At 45.4% G+C, this 21,527-nt stretch overlaps 1 protein-coding gene across 3 annotated transcripts in view; it reads left to right on the forward strand.

The window, feature by feature from the left end:
- The first annotated feature begins 2,463 nt into the window (after nucleotides 1-2,463).
- The window catches only part of LAT2 (linker for activation of T cells family member 2), a 37,527-nt gene continuing 18,463 nt past the window's right edge, over nucleotides 2,464-21,527 (forward strand). For 2 of the 3 annotated variants that reach the window (XM_032786957.2, XM_032786958.2), the window contains exons 1-6: nucleotides 2,464-2,603; nucleotides 11,149-11,255; nucleotides 14,202-14,241; nucleotides 17,482-17,525; nucleotides 20,678-20,732; nucleotides 21,374-21,402. In XM_032786957.2, the coding sequence (XP_032642848.1) occupies nucleotides 11,168-11,255; nucleotides 14,202-14,241; nucleotides 17,482-17,525; nucleotides 20,678-20,732; nucleotides 21,374-21,402 (256 nt within the window). In that variant the 5' untranslated portion in view covers nucleotides 2,464-2,603; nucleotides 11,149-11,167. Of the gene's footprint in view, nucleotides 2,604-11,148; nucleotides 11,256-14,201; nucleotides 14,242-17,481; nucleotides 17,526-20,677; nucleotides 20,733-21,373; nucleotides 21,412-21,527 lie in introns of all 3 variants that reach the window. The other variant, XM_032786956.2, reaches the window with a different exon arrangement.

Here is a 21,527-nt window from a genome sequence, read left to right on the forward strand (position 1 = left end):
GCCAATATGTGTTTGCGATCCTATCAATCTCTGTTCTTTGTTCAATAAACAATCCTTGCTTTGTCTACACAAAATCTAAGCATGTTGTGCTAAGTGAAGTTGTGTTCTAAGGTGTAACTAAGCTGCGGTGACTGTTCCCTTGGGAACAGCGGGTCAGGTATTTGTGTGTATTTAGTGGAACAGAAGTTGGATGCTGCTGGGAGGGTGCTGGAGTTTGGAGTATGTCTATCGCTAACCTGCATGAGGGATGGCAGAGCTCACACAGGCTTGGGGGGGGGGGGGGGGCTTGTGCTGCCTGTGGCTGGGAGAGTCAGGGAGCTGAGCCCTGGCAGGCACAGACAAGGCTTCCTCATGCTAAGGGTGGAGTGGTAGAGCGGTGCTCCTGGGTACCCTTGGGTAGTGTCACATTCCCTTAATAAAATGCAGCATAATCAAATAAGCAGAGGAATGTTCCATTCCTTGCCCTACTCCTAGAGTGCTTTATCTACAAGCGTTCATGCTGCTTCCAATGTGGCCTTCCACAAATCTGGATTTTACATAGTAGCTATTTTGAAAGACGTGGAAAAAAAACCTACTTTTTGTCACAAGATCAGAGTTCTATATAGGCTTAAATAATATTTGCTAATGTTCTATTTTTTCTTATGTTAACCTGGCTAACGGCATTCCTGACACAAAATTGGGGAGCTGTTTCAATAAGGCATGGTGATAGAAAAATCCCACCCTCTGCTGAACGTGTGCACAAATCCCAGGTCATTGCGACAGATACTGCATGGCATCACTGTTCAATGTCATGCTTAATAAACCCCTCCCTCTGCTGAATAACATCTGGTAGGTGTGTAATTATTAAAGCACATACAATACAAACACAATTGCATAGTTGGGAGATATTGTCCAGCCATGGAAGGTGCTTTACAACATGGAATATCCAACAGATTTCTTATTAATTGTATTTTTTTAAATGTGTGGATGGGTGTATGTTTAGTGTGTGTGTTTGTTTATACACACTTTGTTCCTGAAACATGAAAATGTGCTTCTATGGAAAAGTTCTGAGCCGGTAAGTAAATCCCCTGTCGGGAGAGCTCATAAGTCCTTCCCCATTGCCATTAAGCAGAAATTCTATCTTCCTGCCACCCCCCCAAAAAAAGAAAATTATTTGAGCATCGTAGAAAAGTTAAATGGAATAAACTATGACCGTGATCTAACTGCAGGCTTCCAATGTGGAAAGCGCTGCCGAAGATCGAAGGGAGGGATCTGGTTAAGGCACTGGTCTGCAACTTGGGTCTTGGTCAAGTCACTTTAATTGTTCTGGGCCTCTGTATACCCATATGTAAAATGAGGATGACAGTGCTTTCTTTGGGCAGGCTACACTTGCAGATGTAGAGCACTGTGAGTTAAACAGTAGGGAAAGCGTTGCAATCTGTCCACACTGACAGCTGCTTGCATACTGGTGTGGCAACATTTGCAACACTTGCAGCAGCATTGGGAGCGGTGAATTATGGGCAGCTATCACAGCATGCAAGTGACTGCAAGGTGCTTTTCAAATGGGGGAGTGGGGTGGAGTGTGACAGGAGTGTTGTGTGTATGTGGGGGGAGAGCATGTCAGCAAGCTGTCTTGTAAATTCAGACTGCAGCAAACTGTGCCCCTCCGCCCTGCAGCCACCCCCCCTCTCTCTCACAGCATTACACGGTAACGGCTTGCATCCTGGCTGCCAGAAATGGAGCTTTGAGCAGGAATTTTGCACTCCTACAGGAGTTGAAAACAATGATGAGTGGCCACTTGACTTAAGGGGATTATGGGGCATTTCCTGAGGCTGATCAGAGCGCAGTAACGCAGCACCTCATTCACACAAACACCCGGGCATTGTAGCCAAGGCGCAGCAAATGTTATTCCTCTTGCCGAGGTGGAAACCAGCAGTGCTGTAGCTGTGGTGTCAGAGCGCTCTATGTACCTTGTTAGTGTGGACGGGTATTGAGCTAGTACTTCCGGGGTTCCTTTATTGTGGTGTAACTCACAAGTGTAGCCAAGCCCTTTGTCTCATCTATTTAGACTAGTGGCTCTTTGAGGCAGGGACTGTCTCTTCCTATGTGTTTAAACGGCAGTTAGCAGGCTGGGGCCCTGAACTGAATTGGGGCTTCTAGGTGCTATTTGTAATATGAAAAATAACAATTGTGACTAATTGTGTAGCTATTAATTCCTGGTACTGACTTGCTGACCAAGGAGAAATAACTTGCTGGCACTGATTTGTTTAGAGGCAAAAGACAATTTTTGCAGCACTATTTCAGTGTAGAAACAAGCTCTGGCAATAGGTGTATTTAGTGTGGCTTGTTGAGTCTCCTTCTCCCCACCTAATGAACATGAAGTGAAGTGTTTGAGTGAGAGCCAGCTGAGACGAGTGTGTCAAACTGTGTGCCGATTTCTTCATCAGCCAAAGGGGGTTGTCCAGCACAGCAACGGATGTCGGGTTTAGTGATTCACATGGTGACAGGAAACCAGAGACCTGCTTACAGTCCCGACGAGGAACCTGTTCCAGTATTGCTGGTTGCTTCTGTGAGGGGAGATAGAGGAGAATGGGGAAGCAGCAAAGAACTGGCTGATGCTACAGGTGAGATGGGTTGGGAAGGGGCTTTGGCTGGGAGTGGGTAGGGCCTGCTCCAAAGTCCACTGGAGTCGGTGGGAGTCTTCCCCTTGACTTCAATGAGCTTTGGGTTGGGCCCTAATTCAGCAATGATTTGGGAAGGAAAGGACACTTGGAGCTTTGGCTTATCCCTGTCAAGAAGGACTGTAGCTGGGCTGCTGTCCTTCTGTTGTATGTGGCTCCTTGTGGTGGGCGTACCAGTGGAAGGTCCATCAGCTAATTTATGTGCTCCACCATGCGAAGAAGGTACCAAAATATACTTCCCCCAGCAGCATTTTACTCACACAAAGAGCTTGCTCCAAAAGACATTAGACTCCTACCAGCTCCTTCCACGGCATTTGAGTCAGACCATAAAAGTGGCTTCATATCCCTCCCTATCTTCCTGCTGATTGATCCTGGCTGTTGATTTTTATTATGCCCTTTATATTAAAATCTGCAGTGAGCCCTAGGTTTTGTAGGGTCCTGTATATAAGTTACATGCTAGGCTTTTCTAGCTGCCCTCTCCTGCAATCGGACCGTAGCTTTCTGCGTACGACTCCTGACTTCAGGGCTCCAGCTGTCTGCCATGTTTTCCCTACAGAAGTCCAGCTCTATGAAAAGTCTGAGCTGTAATTACACTATCTTGGGTTTCCTCCTGTTTCATGGCTTGTATGTGTTTGAATTTTCCCGCATACAGATGCCTTGGAATATCTAGCAGTTCTGGTTAGAAAAAAATAAAACCCTCTTTGTGCCAAGTTGTTCTTAAGATCAGGACAGGGGTAAAGTGTTCTTGAAATCTAGGTTATTGAGCTATGCCCCAGAGAGGTTAGCAAAATCTGGGATAATTAAAGAATTTTGTGACACATTCTGTCTCAGAACAGTTAATAGAAGTATTTTATTCCATATACACGCTAATATTGCCATTCCAAACAGCGAGTCCCTCCCAGGAGCTGTGGTGATGAGTAACCATGCAGCATGGCTTCAGTGTCGCATGTGTCTTGACAAGTAATGGGTAGTTATCAGATATTTTCTTACATAAGTGTGCAATCTCCAGTGCAGAAGGTGGTAGACTTTTCCTTAGGATCTTCTGGGGCTGTCAAAGCACTTTACAAGATGCTAAGGAATTAACTAGTTGATAACGGGAGGCTCTTTGTCATTCTGTTTGATTTCACCTGCTATCTGATTCCTTCTTTAACTCTTTCTATGCAGCTTCTGCGTTTACTCTAGCTCTCTCCTGTGCTATGTCATTTTATCCTTGCGTGGACCATTCCACGACTGACATCCACAATATGTAATTTACGTGCAGTGCTGGGTTCCTTCTGGGTAAATTATTCTAATTTTTTAAACCACTTTGCAAACACTTACTACCAGCTCAGTGCTTACGCCCACTGACTTCAGTGGGGTTAAACAGCAAACACTCCTCAGCAATCAGTTGCTTTCAGAATCAGACCCCTTACCCCTGATCCTGCAATGGGATCTAAGTGAGCAGAGGATGGCTCCCCATTGACTTTCATGGGGCATCGTGATGGTCCCACGATGCACCTACACATTGCAGGATTGTGGCCTTAACATTGTAAGTCTGAGAGGCAGAGCCATTGTCTCCTCTTTGTTTTGCCTAGCTCTGAATTCAATCCTGATGCTCAAAACATAAGATTGACAGAATGTAAAACGAGAAGGGATCATTGTGATAATCTAGTCTGACCTCCTGTATTACACAGGCCCTAGGACTTCCTTGATTAATTCCTGCTTGCTCTAGAGCGTATTTTTTTTAAAACAAGTCCCCTCTTGATTTTAAAATTTCCAATGATAGAGAATTCGTCACAACCCTCAGTCAATTGCTACAGTGAATAATCACCTCACTGTTACAAAGTTGCCCCTTTTTTCCTTTTTGTCTAGCTTCATCTTTCAGCCACTGGATCTTGTTTATACCTTTGTCTGCCAGATTGGAGACACAAAGCATCCTAGGAATTCAGGCAGGATGTTTTCCTGTACATTTCTACAAAGTTTACAGTTTCAGGCTTTTGTGCAAAATAAACTTTGTAGGATGAGCTAAGGTGAATGGCTATAAAGGGCCATATAAGCACTAAAGTGTTGCATTTAACCTGAATTGATTGCATATAGACAGAGACAGACAACTACAGTGGGCATATGTAACATGCACCCAAATGGAACACAATATGTCAGTAGCAGGTCATTTACTGATATCCTTTGAAATACGTGTAGATTCAGGCAACTCTTTTTCCAGGAGGAGGTAGTGTGGGTGGATTGGGGTGTGTGTGGTTGCCTACTTAAAAACACGAAACAAAACAGCAAATCACATGATTGTCATGTAATCCATCCGAATCAGTTAGCTAAAAATCTGTGTGAAAGTCATAATTTACCAATTCAAATGTTTATAGAATCATAAAAATGGAGAGTTGGAAGGGACTATTTATCTTTATTGTTCCATCTACAGCTAACATGCATCCACTCCTCTCTTGGCACAAAATACAAATGTGTCTACTTGAACATCTGTCCAGGGCTATCTGGAAAACACATGAGCAAAATGCAGCTCTAGTTTAAGTGGCTGCAACTCCTTCGGTTTCCATTTGGGAAGTGAGCTGACTTTAGTCTGTTTTCCTTGACACTGTTGCTGTTTGTGTCACGGTAGTGGGTCAGTCAGGATTGGGGCCCCATTGTGTCGAGTGCTGCACAAATACACATGAAGGCCTTATCTTTGCTGCTGAGACTTTCCCCAAAACTCAAATTGATTTTAAAACTGGTTGGAACTGGTGTGGACCAAGTTCTGGCAGCCCGATTGCTTTCTGTAACTGGCTTTGAAGGTTTAACTATAAACGGATTATAAAAACAGTTGCAGTCGCTGGAACCTGGCCTATCCTAGGGCTTTGACAGTTTTTAAAATCGGTTCGAATTCCTGGGGAAGTAGCATAGATGAGGGCAAAAGGGAAGGGTCTTTCTCTGGGACTATTAGAAGCTACTGAGTTGGCATGAGGACTGCATCTGTTTAGGAAGGATTTGTCTATGCTACAGGCTGCTGCCAGCATGGCTGCCAGCATGGCTGTCAGTCAGGGCTGATCCAAGACCAACAGAGCAGTCGCCAGAAGTCCCAGACATAGACCGTTACACCAGCAAAACAGTTACACCAGCTTTTACCAGTGCAGTGTAATTCTCTCAGGGGGCAGGGAGAAGGGTGATTTTTACTATATCAGTACGAAGTGCAGTTATGCTGGCACAGCTGCATCCACACAAGGAGCGCTTTGCCATGGTAGTATACCAGAACTCCTGTACCAGTAAAGTGTGCCTCATGTTAGACATAGCCTTAGTATGTGTGCTATCATTCCTGGAGGAACGCTTCTCAATCAGCCACCCATTTGATTTTTTTTATTCCAGCAAATCACCAAACCATCTTAATTCTTCACATTTTATTTAAAAGCAGTATGGGTTATACAAGTGGCTGCTCCTGTCATAACCATAATCTAAAATGGTGGGAGGGGGAAGACGTGGATGACCCTCTGCTTACACGGGACTCTTAGGCACAAGTACATGTTTTATGGATGAGATTTATAAACTCCCTCAGGTATCAATTTCAGCCCTTATCTTGCAATCAGGACAAATATGGTGCCTTCACAGAGCCCTGCTGGCTTCACTATAATGATTTCTAGGGTTGCCAATTTTTGTTGAACATATTCCTGGAATTTTCATCACATGACACAATCTTTAATTAAAAATTAATCTTTACTTCCTGGAGACTGCAGGACAATCCTGGAGGGTTGGCAACCGAAATGGTTTCGCAGTTCTCTGCTTGGACTTAATTATAGGATCAGGTTGTAATGTCCAACTGCTGAGACACCTTTAACCAGAGCAGTCCAGATCACAGGACCTAGCTGGTATAGACTGAAGGACACTTGAAAACTTCCCTATTTCATCTCCATTAAAATAACATCTTTGTTTGTGCAGAACACCCCTTTATTTGAAAAAAAGAGAGTCCCCAGGCTGCTGTTGGTGCGTGCCCTGCTCTGAAGTGTATGTGTAATCCTCACAGGGGTGATAAGGACTGGAAAATACTAGTAGTTTATCCACCCTACTACTTGCTGTGCTGAATGGAATAAGCATTTATGATAAGACATTCTTCCAGGAACTATCATGCAGTGTGTGACTCACAGACGGTTGCTTATTCTTCTTCAGCCTCTTACAATGTTTAAATCTAAGCATTATAGCACAGTGACTATTAATGGCTCCAGCTACCTAATACTTACAGAGGTCTCCTTGTTTGTGTGAGGACAGGTGACAGATCAAAGAGAAGCCTGAGAAACTTTAAAATGGGCCAAACCTGCAGAGCTCTCTCAGACTTAGTTCTAGAGAAGGAGCTGAGCCGCCCCTAAACTACAGGGAATCCTGTTTTCTATTCACACTTGAATTTTGCAAATGGCCCTCATCTTCTAAATGATCCCACCCCAGAACTCTCTCTGCTCTGAAATCCCCTGATCTGTGGTGTGTTGGAAACCCTGACAAAAACATGGCTGCTGGAGCATGTTGACCCTTCCCACCCATTTCCCAAAGACAGCCGGAGAAGGAAGAGTTCAACCTTTCAGAAAGACATCCCATTGGTTCATTTTCCTCAAAGGCCGAGCAAATGTTACCGGCCTCACTCTGCCGGGTTGTAAATCCTTTTGTCAACTTCTTCCATTAGATCTTTAAAGAGAGAGAGGCTTGTGTGTTTCAGCATCTCTGCACTCTGGGACTAACGCACTACAGACAGACAGTCATCATACGCGCTTGCTCCCTCATGGTCATGTTCCCAGCAGCTCATGTGATGTCTGCTTGACATGGAGATTCCAAGAGTCAGATTACCCCTTCCATCCTTGCACAGTCATGAACCTGGTCATGCTGCAGGCAATCCAGTGGGCTTTTATAATGCATTTATCTGGTCTGAGGACTTTTTTTTTCTGATTTGGGGTGTTTTGTTAGTTTTTAGACCAATTCCACCCCTATTTGAGGAGTGCAAATTGCCTCTGTCTGGGCTTGGATTGAATGAATTATAACTGAATGTAGCATCACCGGACTGTTGGGGCTCAGCTTTCTAGAAGGATTTTATGTCCACAAACAGTTTCTGACACTGCAAAAGTGGGAAATTTCAGGGATTCAGAGAGAGGGTCTTGTAAGAAAAAGCTGTTCTTAACATCTTGTGGTGGTGGAATTATTGAGTTTTGACAGCAATAGCCTGTCGGGAGATGAATTTTGCTAACCTGTAACCTTGCTAAATACCAAAAATGTCTTTAGACCAAGGGCTTGATCCTGTACCACTTGATGCCAATGGGAGGTTTTCCCCCCTTTGAATCAGTAGGACCAGGGCCTAGAAGTTTCATTGTATTCTGCAGGCCTCATTAATGGTCACATCTTATGCTTCTATAGTAACTCGCATCCTGAAGCGCTTCACAGGCTAAGTACCTGTAGCACCAGAGCAATGTAGCCACCTCTGGGGTGGCCAATGGCAGTCTGTACAACACAGAGAGGAATAAGCTAGAAATTACATGGATGCACACACAAGTGAAGAGAATTGAATACAATGAGGTTGGGGTGTCGGTGGCTGGGAGTATAAAGAAGGGGGAGTCCTCAGGGCTTCGGCAGAGTGCGGTTGATGGCTCACAGTAGCTGTTTCCTCACAAGGGCTGTTTCCTGCACAAACCTCAACAAGAGACACTGGGCTATGGGTTCCCGTGGAAGGAGAAGACGATATACTGCAAGGACAACAGTGTTCGCACGAGTTCCGTGGCGGGAGTGCTCTCCTTCTGCAGTTCTTCTAACAGTCAGCTAGTGTAGTTACTGATTTAAAATCTTGTTCCTGAGATACCCCAACTCCCATTCCTTCCTGTGGGGGCAAATGCTGGCCTCGCCAAAGGACAGTCACAGCCCTTTGAGCCTAAATAGCTCCCTGCCCGCTGCAGGGAGCAGAGATTTTAACTGCACCATGTAGAACCTTTATTTTAAAAAAAATTAAAACTCTACTGTAATTGCCTGAATGGCTGCAGTCTGCAACAGGGAATACTTTGGACCATGCATGGAGAAAACTGAGGGACATATTTTTCTCTGTCTGTCTGAGTGCATATAGATAAGTACAGAATGTGAGAAGAGTATTCCAATGCAGCATCGTACTAATGGTCGAATTAGTCCAGGATCCTCTCTGCCAGTGCCATTGGGCTACTCATGTTTATAAGAGTAAGTAAATGTTTAAGGTGTTTGCTCATGAGCAGCCGGAGTGCTTAGCACCTCCTAGTTCTAAGCGTGAGCTATGATTCTGAAACGAGATGTTTCTTCCTAAGCCTGGGGAGCTGATGATTTGCTTATGCCCTGAAGAATGAGGGTTTATATCCCTGACTTAGTTTTTACCCTAACTTTGGGTATTGCTTAGGAGAACTTCCAGAAAGTCACCAGCTCCAGCCATGACTTGCAGTCCGAGGGGAAAAAGCTTGTGTCTCTCACCAAGAGAAGTTGGTTCAATAAAAGGGAATACCTTGCCCACCTTGTCAATCCTAGGAAAAGGGATTGCAGGAAGCTATCCTCCCTTGTGCATGTGTGCGCGTAGGACAGAGATGTACAAAAAGCAAGGGCCTGGCCATACCCCGGAAGGCAGCTGTGGCAGGACTGGTTTCCACACACTGCGGCCATAGAATCGTTTCAGTACCCATGCAAATGTCACAAGGTTCTCTACAAAGGTGAAAAGAACTGAGGAGAGGGTGGAGAGAGGGATGTCTACTACTGTCAGGGTAGTTAAACACAGGAATAAATTGCCTAGGGAGGTTGTGGAATATCCATCTCTGGAGATATTTAAGAGTAGGTTAGATAAATGTCTATCAGGGATGGTCTAGACAGTATTTGGTCCTGCCGTGAGGGCAGGGGACTGGACTCAATGACCTCTCAAGGTCCCTGCCAGTCCTAGAGTCTATGAATCTATGTGGAAACTGTCAGTGAAAGATGCTTTTGTAGTGAATTCAGGGAGCTTTAATCCAATCCTAGATGAGCCGAGAGGATTCCAAACTGATGTGGATTAATATTGTCATCTGTAATGACATGCTGGCCTTAAAGTCATTGTGAACATGCTTGGAAAGTCAGATGGCTTTGCCAGGACCTGTGTGCTGAACACAGACTGTCTGCCAATAAACTGTGCTCTAACGGGTAGAGGTTACTAGTAATCCTTGCACACCTGCTGCAGCTCCTACTGTTCTTTCTGACATCCGGGTGCTGCTGGCAGAGGGAAAGCATCATTGTCTCCAGGTGATCATCGGCCTAAAGTACTGGACAGTCCTTTCCTTAACTTCACCCAAGGCCGAGTTCCCATGAGAGCATGGATGGCCCAGTGGCAGAGTCCTATCTTACGGAATCAGATGACTTGGGCTCAATTCTTTCTTTACTACAGCCTCCCCATTTGATGTTAGGTCTTCAGTTAATCTTTCTGTGCCTCAGTTCCCCATCTGTACAGCGGGGAATAGTAGCACTGCCCTACCCCACAGAAAGGCTCGTGAAGATACATTAAAGATTGTGAAGTGCTTGAATGCTGTGGTAATGGGGCCATCTTGGGTGTGTTTTTTCCAACCTTCACCTGTGCAAAGTGCCTGTAAAAGGATACCAGTGGTGAGTATGGAGAGCTCTGATTTGGTAGCACTTTACACCCGCTTCACAGAGGTCAAGGCAGGGGAGATCAGGCCTTCTGTTTTCTCTAGTCCTGGGTAATATACGTAACACTTCACATTTTTACGGCTGAAATCCAAGCAAAAGAAAATCCAGGAGGACTAGTGAGAAATATTTGTTGTCGAGGCGCTTTAAGGGGTTGGAGGAGCAGTGGAGGCCCAATGGTTTGAGCCATTTAAATGCAGAAAAAATATTGGAGAATATAGCACAGAGAACAAACTTGCATTAACAGGGGGAAGGACTGGATGGCCTAATGTGTAGGTCTGTCATGCTAGGAAACCCTACCTGCCCTCTATTGTAGTCTCTCCTGGATGTTTTTTAATTAATAAAATTATTGGGGGGGGCGTATGGCTTAGTGGATCGGGAGTTGCCTTGGGAGTCAGGAAACCCAGATTTTCTTCCTGGCTTTGTCACTGACCTCCTGGGTGATCTTGGGCCAGTCACTTTCCCACCCTGTGCCTCAGTTTCCCCATGTGTGAAATGGGAATGATTATTTTGAATGACTTGAGGTAGCACCACTGTATGCTAGATACTTTCCAAATGCTTAAGGAGAGTCCCTGCTCCGAGGACCTCACAATCTAACCACGAAGATCAGGGAAAGGGGAATAAGAAAAAGCAACTTCTACACAATTTAATGACGACACTTTGACCCCCTTTGAAAAGCACTTTTGGCTCTGTGGGTAAAGGGAGGGAAGTATTTCGCTCTGTGAGAGGCTTGTTGAGCAGGTGTGAAATAGGTCTTGCTTGTGCTTAAACCCTCCCAGCCACAGACGTGCATCTGGCTGACACTGCTGTCAAGCGCTGACAGTTCGGTTAATGTTTGTCTCCTCTGCTGCGTGTGTTTCAGGCCGGACCTCAGCGGAGCAATGAACCAAGCGGAGCTGCTCTGGGCTGCGGCCTCACTGATGGTGCTGGGGGCCCTTGTGAGCATGTGCATGAAGTGTCAACGTTCCAGTAAGACCTTCTCCCTCAATCTTGAATCAGGGGCATCTTCAGCATGAGGAAATGTTCCATTGCTCAGTCTGCTTGCCTGTGCCAGATAGCTACGTATCTCCCTGCAGTCCCAGTGTGGGCTGGGCATGGTGCCTGCTCTCCTACTCAGGAGTTAACTGTGATGAGCGGTTTGCCTGAGCATAATGGTTTTGCTGCCATTCAGTATTGCAGAGATGATTTCCCCACCCCCACCCCTCCGAATCAAGCTGAGCCCGATGTCCTAAAGCAGGTGCCTGGGCTCGCGTTTCTCTCCTGGGCATGTGAGGAAGGCTGGATCTAGGCATTAAGTGTCTGCCACCCGCACTCTGTGGAGAGTGAGCTTCTGCTGCCAATTCTCTGATACACAAAGTTCTTGAGGGAGTCACTTGCCCCGACCTCGCCATGTGCATAGCAAGTACTGCTTTGTGCATGCAACTCCTGCTAGTGAAATGGTGGGTGGCAGGAAGCTGGTGCTTGCAGGCAGTGCCCACCTCTGTGGCTTGCAGCCTTCTTCCTCCTTCACCTAGCGCAATCCCCTACACAGAGCTAGAGCTCTATAGAGCTGGAATGGAGTAGGGAGGAAGATGGATGGTGGGGATCTGCCTGGACCCCTCCAGATTCTAACCCCTGCCATATGTAACCAGGGAAAGTTAATACAGCCTGCGTGTGGGCTTGCAACTTTTACTCATCCACGCTGTGGAAGGTTTTTGGGGGTGGTTGATGGGGCAGTCCCTGGTAGCACATCCTCTTCAGAAGTTGTGCTGTCTAGGAGCCAGTGGGAACAGAGGCAAGGAACCACTGATCACGGGGTTGTAATCCCTGGCTTCTTACACGGAGAGAGCCAACAGGAGGGTTCGGGGTTCCCTCTCCAGCTAACTGCAGGCTGTAGAAGGAAAAGCTTCAAAGCCTTGGGGATGCGGAGAAATCTGAAAAGCACTTTGCTGTGGTGGGTTCGTAGGAAAGCAAGACACTAAGAAGTCTTATTTTGAAATTGAGATGCTCTGTGTGTGCATGGGACCCCGATGACAGGCTCATAGTCCTGCCTTGCCAAGCATACTTGCTCTGTCGCTGAACAGGCCTTATGCAAAAGAATTTAACCACTGCAGCTCAATAGTCACAAGCAGCCAGGACCTGCCTCTGTCTCTGTTCTCCTCCAGCAAAGGATCTATATCTGGCTGGCATTTGATTGGTGGTGGTTGGTCAGTGGAGCTTAGCTCAGCAATAAAGTTTATACTGAGATTAAAACTTCCCCTTCGTAGCCAACTCCCCCTCTGGCAGAGGCTGTGGACTCGATGTGCTTTGCCATCTCTGACGTTCACAACTCTGCGATTCATTCATCATTTGCCTTCTAATGCAGGGAGGGCACATGCATCTCCGAAGTGGCCCAGAGCCCTCGCATTCAGTATCACATCTCCCTCCTGAATCTGTGTTCTGCCACTTCATCTCTCAGTTCAGCACCTGTGCGCAATGGGGCAAATCCACCTCCAAGGCCATGGAGATTCTCCAGGGATGCATTTCATCCATTGTCTTGCAGTGGTGCGGAGCCATTAAGGATCTCCCCAGGCTGGTTTGACTAGGAGATGTTGGTAATTAACGAGCTTAGTGCCAGAGTGGACTCCTGCTACGGTGGGTTTTGGCCGTGCTTTGGTTGTGTTTTGCAGCAGCTGAATAAAGTTGCACTGATTTGGCCCAGAGTGTCATTCCAAGAGGTCGCAGACAGGAGGCGCTGTATGCTAAGCATGGTGCCAATGGTTTCAAAGCAAAGTCTGGCAATACTGATCTGTCTTCTGCTACTGGCATCCACCTGTCCGGCCATTGTGATCATTTAGGGCAATGGGATACAGGGACCCTAACCTCCCATCTGAAGGTCAGAGCTTGTATACCTACCTGTTGTCTGAGATGAGATGAGATCAAATGACTCTTTAAAGGAAACCCTGGGTCAAATTCATCCTTTGTGGAATTCCACTCGGTTCATTGGATTTGTACAAAGGATGAGTGTGACCCCATGCTCTAGAGAGAGAGAAAAACCCAACGCAGCGGTGGTACTAATCTTGGACAAGTGACCTTTGCCCAGCTTATGGCTGATCCTGTGAGAGGAAGGATGGTCTGCTGGTCAGGGAGATAGCCTAAGGTTCGTTTTCCTGCTGGTGCACAGACTTCCTGCGTGACCTTGGGCATGGCACTTAAGGACAGATTGTTAACATTATTTACGTGCTTAAAGATGCAGAGAAGTGCCTAGTGGGATTTTTGAAAGCACTTAACTCCCATTGGTTTCAAGGGGAGGTAAGTGCTGAAGTGCTTCTGAAAATTCCACTGGGGGTCTGAATACTTTCAAAATCTGGCCCTTAGTCTCTCTGGGCCTCGGTTCACCGTCTGTAAAATGGGGATAATAGCACTGCCTGATCTACAGGAGTGTGGGAGGGACAGTAAAGGAAAGGTTGTGAGGTGCTCAGACCCTTCAGCAATGAGGGCCAGCAGAATACCTAAGAAGTGAGGTGTTCAGCATCTGCTGCAAGATGTCAGGAATGGAGACTGCTCAGCTCCACAAAAGAGCAGACCCTTGGAGAATGCTGCTTACAGTAATGCTCTAAGATTTGATATTGAGCGGCTTGCTGGGCACAGACTTGCATGGCTGGGCTGAACTGCATTCCAGGCTGTTGGATCCAGGATTAATTTGACTGATCCTGGTTCTGATCCTCCAGATGTTGTTAAAACATCTCTTAGTTGGCCAATGAGACATCCGCTTTAGTCCAGCGCTCTTTCCTGGTCCTGGCTGCAGGTTTGATGGAGGCACTAGAGCTTCTTTCAGAGCTGTTGTTCTCCAGTTCCTCTTTGTGTCTAAATTCTTGTTAGCTCATGTTGTCAAGTGTTTTGTCTTCTTTCTGCACTTCAGTTCCTAAGTCACCCATTTTGATGATCTTCTTCCAGCTACTAAACGGGAAAAGAAGCTGTGCAAGCAGAGAAAATTGTAAGTTACCCTTCACACTCACATTTTTTCCCAAGAGGTCCTCACAGGGAGGAGATGAGAGCCCACACAGTAGCTGGGATCAGAGTTCTATGCATCCCAGATCTGCACATATTAGGAAATCTGGAGGTGAAAAATAGTTGCCTTAGAGTATTAATGATAGTCCACAATCCCATAGTGCCCAAGAATGGATCAGAGACACAGGAAAGCTGTGTAGTGCCCTTAGAAAGAATAACATGAAATTAAATGACAAGCTATGACCTTCGGCCTGAATGATGCTTTAATAAGAGTTTTTTGGATGAGAAAGGTTAGAGGAGCAAATTAGTATGTTGCAAAATGTTGCCACCACATAGATCTATACTAGGATTAAGGTAGATGAACAACTTTATTAGGTACAAAAGCCTGTATTTAAACAATAACGTGCTAGCTAATAGGAACAGATGCTAGCATTAAACTACCAGACCTACAATGTCAGCTAAGCAAGGAAACATGAGTTCTCTCTCTCTCTCTCTCTCTCTCTCACACACACACACCCTGGTTTCCTTCAATAACAGACAAACCACAAGTCAGAAGATTAGAGAAAAAAGAAAAATCATGGCTTTTAACCTCTTCCTGCCTTTGGCAGCATAGCTAACCTGCTGCAAAGGGCTCTGGAATGGCCCAAGGATGGGCCATATTGTGTGCTGCCGCCCTGCTGCTCCATTTAAAAATGACCAAGTGAGAGGATTTTGGTGTCATGTTTGTCAATTGATGGAAGAGCTACCGCAGGGCTCTATCCCTCTGAATCCCATCTAGGGTTAGAGAGATGTCCTGGCTTGCTGAAATTAAACCAAGAGCCTGGATGTATTCCTGGTCCAGTGAAGTCAGTAGCTAAACAACCACTGACTTGAGAGAGGTCAAGATTTCACGTTCCGTTTCTATAGCTGTTTTTGTGGTGGTTGTTGCTTTTTTTGCAACCCCAGTGAAACACTCACACAGTAAAAAGGAATCTAAACAGGGACGTTGGTTGAAAAGACCCCTGATCACCACCAAACTGCCAGCTGTAGGAACCGGGCTGATCAGAATGAAGAGAAATGGAGTGATTTGTTGTCTGTGTTAGAGTAATAGCTGCACTACTGGAAGAAAGAGGGAGAGATTTTCACAGGGACAAAGGGGAGTTGGGGGCCCAGGGCCCATTGAAAGTCAGAGAGTTGAAGGCCAGAAGGGACTGTCACATCACCTCATCTGAGCTCCTGTTTATTACAGGCCACCAACAGTGACCAGCATCCGCACACCAAACCCAACAACTGAAATGAAACTGAAGTGTTACAGCCCACAGGAGACTTAACAATTATGTGTCATGGGGAGACTAGGAGAGGCACCAGTGCCTGAGGCCCGACAATGGCAGGGAAATGATTAAGTAAAGTATACCCAGATTATCCTGGCAAGTGACCCACATCCATACTCAGCGGAGGAAGGTCAAAAACCCCAAGGTCACTGCCAATCTGATGTGGGGGAAAATCCTTCCCAGCCCCATGTAGGGTGATCAGCTAGACCGGGGTCGGCAACCTTTCAGAAGTGGTGTGCCAAGTCTTCATTTATTCACTCTAAGGTTTTCTGTGCCAGTAATATATTTTAATGTTTTTAGAAGCTCTCTTTCTATAAGTCTATAATATAGAACTAAACTATTGTTGTATGTAAAGTAAATAAAGGATTAAAAATGTTTAAGAAGCTTCATTTAAAATTAAATTAAAATGCAGAGCCCTCTGGACCGGTGGCCAGGACCCAGGCAGTGTGAATGCCACTGAAAATCAACTCGCGTGCCGCCTTTGGCACCCGTGCCATAGGTTGCCTACCCCTGAGCTAGATCCTGTGCATGTGAGCAAGAACCAGCCAGCCAAGCACCTGAGAGAGAGAATGCTCGGTGCCACCTCAGAGCCCTGTCCCTCTCTGTCCAACATCCCATCTCCAGCCATGACCAGCCCTGATGCTTCAGAGGAAGGAGACCAACCCTCTTCTGAAGACATTGGGTTGGGGACTGGGGAAGTAAATCGGAGCTGAGTGCTCAAATCCCATTAGGGCTTTGAAAATCTCCCTCAATGTATGTACCTGCAGTAACAGATACTCTTTAGTGTTTCAGCTCTGCTGTATTCCCTTCCTTTTGACATGTCACCTTCTTTTTTTAAATATTACCACAGCAAAATGCATAGTCAACAGCTCTTTTACCTTTATTAAAAAAAAAAAAAGAGTAAAAAACATGATGCTTGCCTTCCGAAAAGACTGAATAGACCCAAGGTATGTGAGAGGTTAAACTTTCCTTCTGGGCTTTGTGGACCTGTTTCTAGAACCTTTTGAATTCTATTGCAAGTCTGCACTTACTTCGTGTTGAAATGCTTCCATCATGGGATGAATAGAGTCGAAATCATCATTGTTTTCTGGACCAGGATATCTCTTCATCACACGTGGCTTTGCCCCCATCCTTGGGTCCCCTCCCCAGCTCCTGTTGTGTGTTTAAGGGTCATTGGAAATGCTCCCATTGACGTCAAAGGTCAAGACCAGACCCATAAACAGGCTGAAAATAGAGCTGGGTGACATTTTTTGACTAATGGTTTGTTGAAAATACAGTTTCGATTGACCTGAAAATATTAATGAAGTGACATGTCACCAAATAGCTTTGGCCAAAAAAATATGTTTGGGACTTAGGCTCCATTCATAACACAGCCAGAGGAGATGGGGGAGGGAGAGGAGGAGGAGAAGATGATGGTGGTGCCTCCCTAATACCTATCGTCCTGTGGCTAAGACATTCACTAGGGAGTGTCCTAGTCATTGGACCGTAGGGTATTCTGAGCTGGGTCTTCCTCATTCTCTCCTGTTGAAGCTGTTCCACTTTGCATAAAATACATGACTAGTTACTGGGCCAGAGAGAGAGAGAGAACGACTCTGTAGCCCAGAGAACGCAAAAACCAGTTATTTGCCCAGCTCTAGCTGCAATTCAAACAACTTCTTTGCCCCTCTCCTAGAAATATTAACATTTAATGTGATCACGGAAGCCCTTTCTTTGGATTTCAGTTGTAACAGCCTTCGTGCTGACGTGCTGTGCAGTATAAGCCTAATCTTTCCTTAGGCTCCACTTTCATGCCCTTAGTGGCTTCTGCCTCCATCTTATGCTCTGTGACTTTAACAATGCACCCCCCCCACACTCCCATTGCATATCTTTCCCTTTAGTACATATTGCATTAGACAGAACTTTCCCTGTATTTTCAGGCATGGAAACCAGCCGGGGTTTGAGGTGATACGATCCTATTCAAGTGAGTATACTTTCTTACAAAGCTCTATAGGTATCTGGAAGAATCTTGTGTATTGGAGCATGAGCCTTTGCTGCTTTTACAGATCCAGACTAACACGGCTACCCCTCTGATACTTGGAAGAATCTTGTAGTTGTTAAATACTGAGAGCGTTTTCCAGGCTGTAGTTTTTGCAAGGATACCAATTTGTGTCTTTTTTTCATGACAGTATCCTGCAGTGCGGAGAATTAATTCCTGTCTCAAAGAATAATGTATTACAATTGGGAAAGCGTGGAAAGCCTAACTGACAAAACTAGAAGGCTGAGATTTTCAAAGTAGACTTAGGTGCCCACTTGGTATTTGAGTGCCTAATTCCCCTAAGCTCCTTTAAAATCTCAGCCTAAATATTTAGTGTCACATAGAATCTGTATCATGAAATGTAACAACATATTGACTTAGGCTACAGGGTGCCTGCTCTTCTGAGCAGAAACTTAAACTCCCCCTGAAAATGACAGAGAGAGGGGGGAAACACTTGAACCCAAATTGATACAAATGACTCATATATCCTTGCCCTGTCACTGCTTCCTGCGGCACATTTGGTTACAAGCTGACCTTTTGATTTCATCCTAAACTGAGCTGCTGATTGGGTCGGTATTAAAGGTCATCGTAAACAAAGACGGTGCAGGAAGCTAAGCTTGCCGAAGCCCTGGCTTCCCGCTGCTGTCGATCTAAGTACTTCAGTCATCCTGAGTGCAGTGATATCACAGCACTGAACAAAGGCACCATCACTTGGGCCCTTGTTCCTTTGAGTCACCTCCAGGGGACTTTGATTTTGCGCTTTTCTTTCCTCTCTGGCTGCCCCTTCTTTCTTTTCCCCTTCCTTTGTCTGTCTGTCTTCACATTTTCTATTCTCTCTTTTTTTAATTTTAATGATTTCCCCCTCTTCTCTTCATTTCTCTTCCTATGCCATCTTCTGCTGCTACCTCCCCTCCCCTGCTGTTTCGGTTTGAGTTTTGGGAAAGCTAATCTGCAAGAAAAGTGTTATGCCTGGCTCTGAAAGGAGCAAGATTTGTGCAAATGAGTTACACGGTCTTGAGCTGACTATTGAGAAAACTGTCTTCGGGTTCTTGAGGCTGTTTCCTAGCAACTGAGGACCACATTATCTCTAGGGAGAGTGTTGTCACACCGAGAGAGGGGAACATTTCTTGGGTAACATGAGCCAATCCAATGGAGCGCATAGGACGGAGACCTTGGAATGTGACTGGTGTTCTAATGGCCACTATTAAAACAAGCAGAGCACTATGGGATTGTACTGCTGAGGAGATGGGGCTGCTTCATTTTGAACCAATTGTATTTCGAAGCTAGATACGGTGAATTGTAATAATCCAGCCTAGAGAGCATCATGGCCAAGTCCGTGTTGGACAGCATGTGGTGCAGTCTTCTGGCCAGCTGCAGCTGCAAGATAACATCTTTTGCAGTGGTTGTCATTAGAGTATCTAGGAGCAATGAGGAGTCCAGAAGGGTGAAGAGCTGCAAAGTGACATGAGGATCTGAGCAGCAAGGTTCCCGCCACAGAGCGAGACTTTATGGTGGGAGTTGAATTTTCAAAGCATTTCCTTCTCTCTGCCTACAATACCTCTGTCTTGCTGCCTTAAGCAGCTGTTTTACGTCCAGGTGCTGACCTCTGATAGCTGAAAAATGGTGCTGCTAGCTCAGAATGTAAATGAAACTGAGATCTGGGTGTCATCCATGTATTGCTGGCATTTGACTTGATGTCTCAGTTTTCCCCAGCAGCGAGGTGTTGTGACTGTCTGGGATGGCGGAAAACATGACGGAGTGCTCTGGTGGCAGAAGGGCAGTTGTCCAACAGTACTGTCTGGGAACAGCCTGCAAGGAATGGATTTGGGTCATCACAGCAGGTGTCCATTGACTCCTCCAATATCTTTAAAACGGGACAATGCTAAATCATGATTAACAGCAGCAAATGATGCTCCGGTAATAGGAGCTGTGGGTATCCGGCCTCTGATGATCCATCGGTCCAAGGAGTGCTGTTTCTGTTGTACAATGGAATGTATTCCCAGCCACAGAAGGATTAAACCAGCATAGAGAGAGTCTAGTGGATATAGTACCTGCCTGGGATTTGGGAGACTTGGATTCAGTTCCCTTTTCTCCCACAAATTCCCTATATGAGCTAGGGAAAGTTGCTTAGTATTTATGTGCCTCAGTTTCCCCATCTGTAATACGTGGGGATAATAGCAATTTTCAGCCTCATTTGACTACTACAGTGAGGGAGGCCAGGGAAGTCCCAGTGCAGATAGCGAGAACTGGGGAGAGGTTTTTGTGGTGTGGAGATAAATTAATTTGAAAATGAACAAAAGTGGGTTGCAGCAACTTACATTTAATAATACTTGGCCTTTCTGCAGCCCTTCATCGCTGGAGGAGAGTGAGAATTATTAGGCAGTGATGGGCCAAACAATCTAAGAAATCTTTATTTTAACAAGATCTAGGACAATGACAGATGCAACCAAACCTCAGGAGAAGTTGCTATTGGAGCATTTAGGACAGTGGTTCTCAAACCTCTGTAGTGGTGACCCCTTTCACACAGCAAGTCTGAGTTCCCCCCTCCTTATAAATTAAAAACACTTCAAAATATTTAACACTATTATAGATGTTGGAGCTGAAGCAGGGTTTGGGGTGGAGGCTGACAGCTTGCGGACCTCCCCCCCGCAGCTCTTAACCTCATGACTCCCTGAGGGGTCTTGATCTCCAGTTTGAGCACCCCTGACCTAGGAGAACCCATAGCTATAATTTTTAGAGAGTGAAAGTGTATAAAAAAAGAACTGCTAGCAGCTTGGGGATGGAAACTCATGCAAATTTGGAGAAAATGTCAGATAACTTGCAGGGGACTAGGGACCAGCCTAACTATTAGGAGTGGAGCTTTAACAGGTATTTGTTTGCAGTGGCCTGTTCCTGTTGCTTGTAGACACAATAGGTTTCTATAGTCATTTCCTTCCCTGGCCCACCCTATATTTTTTAGGAAGGTAATTGAAAAAGTTCTGGATTTCGTAGTCTGCAAATATCTGGAAATCCTTTGCATTTGACTGCTCTGTGCTCAGTTTGAAAACGTGTCTCCTGCTGCCATAACCTTCAACATGTGATTTTATTTTCCACCCCAGTTGCAGTGACAAGGCAAGATCAAATTAAATTGCCAGACAACGTCCCAGTAACAAGGTAGGTGACAAAATAAGATACAGTATTTCAGCCAAAATTTGGACCACTGAGTCCACCTAAACTTGAAGAGAATTGAGGATTTGGGTCCACATCGATCTGAACTCTCTGGCTTGGCCTATATTAAATTTACTGCTTATTCTTTCATAATGTTCTAAATCCTCTTGATATCTGCATTCCAAATGCTTTTATAGCATCCACTAGCATGAATCCTTAAAACCAAGACAGGGAAATGAACTATCATGGTGCGTGAAAGGCAAGTAGTGCAGGAGGTCCTTGATGTTAACCATTTTGACATTATGAAGCCCAAGCAAACTGATATGGAAAATATATGGCAGAATATTATGGCTCGAATATATATTTGTTTATCCAAATCCCATCCCAAATACCCCAATTCCCATTTCTTAGTCCTCAAAATGTCTCCTATTGCACAGCACCACCAGGAAAAGCTCTGTGAAGCATGGGGATTGTTCAGCCCATTGGTTGGGGACCACTGTAATATCCAATATTTACTATGGTGTATTTAGAACTGGGATTTTAGCTGCTTTCCAGTGTGAATGGCTTGTATTCCAGGTATAGACCTATACCGTGGGAGAAAGAGTATTTGCCAGAATCTGTTACATTAATAAATTTACCTCTTTCAGGAAAACCAGTGAGCGACTGCAGGCCACGGGTATTGATGGTAGGTATTTATACAAAAGTATCCATTTCTTTACACCTTTTGTTATCTGCCCTGGGTGGGTTGTTAGTCAGTACAAAATTAGTACGTGGGAAATATTACAAATCTTTGCCTGATTA

Source organism: Chelonoidis abingdonii, chromosome 20, assembly GCF_003597395.2.
Source record: "Chelonoidis abingdonii isolate Lonesome George chromosome 20, CheloAbing_2.0, whole genome shotgun sequence".
In the NCBI taxonomy this organism is placed as follows: domain Eukaryota; kingdom Metazoa; phylum Chordata; order Testudines; family Testudinidae; genus Chelonoidis; species Chelonoidis abingdonii.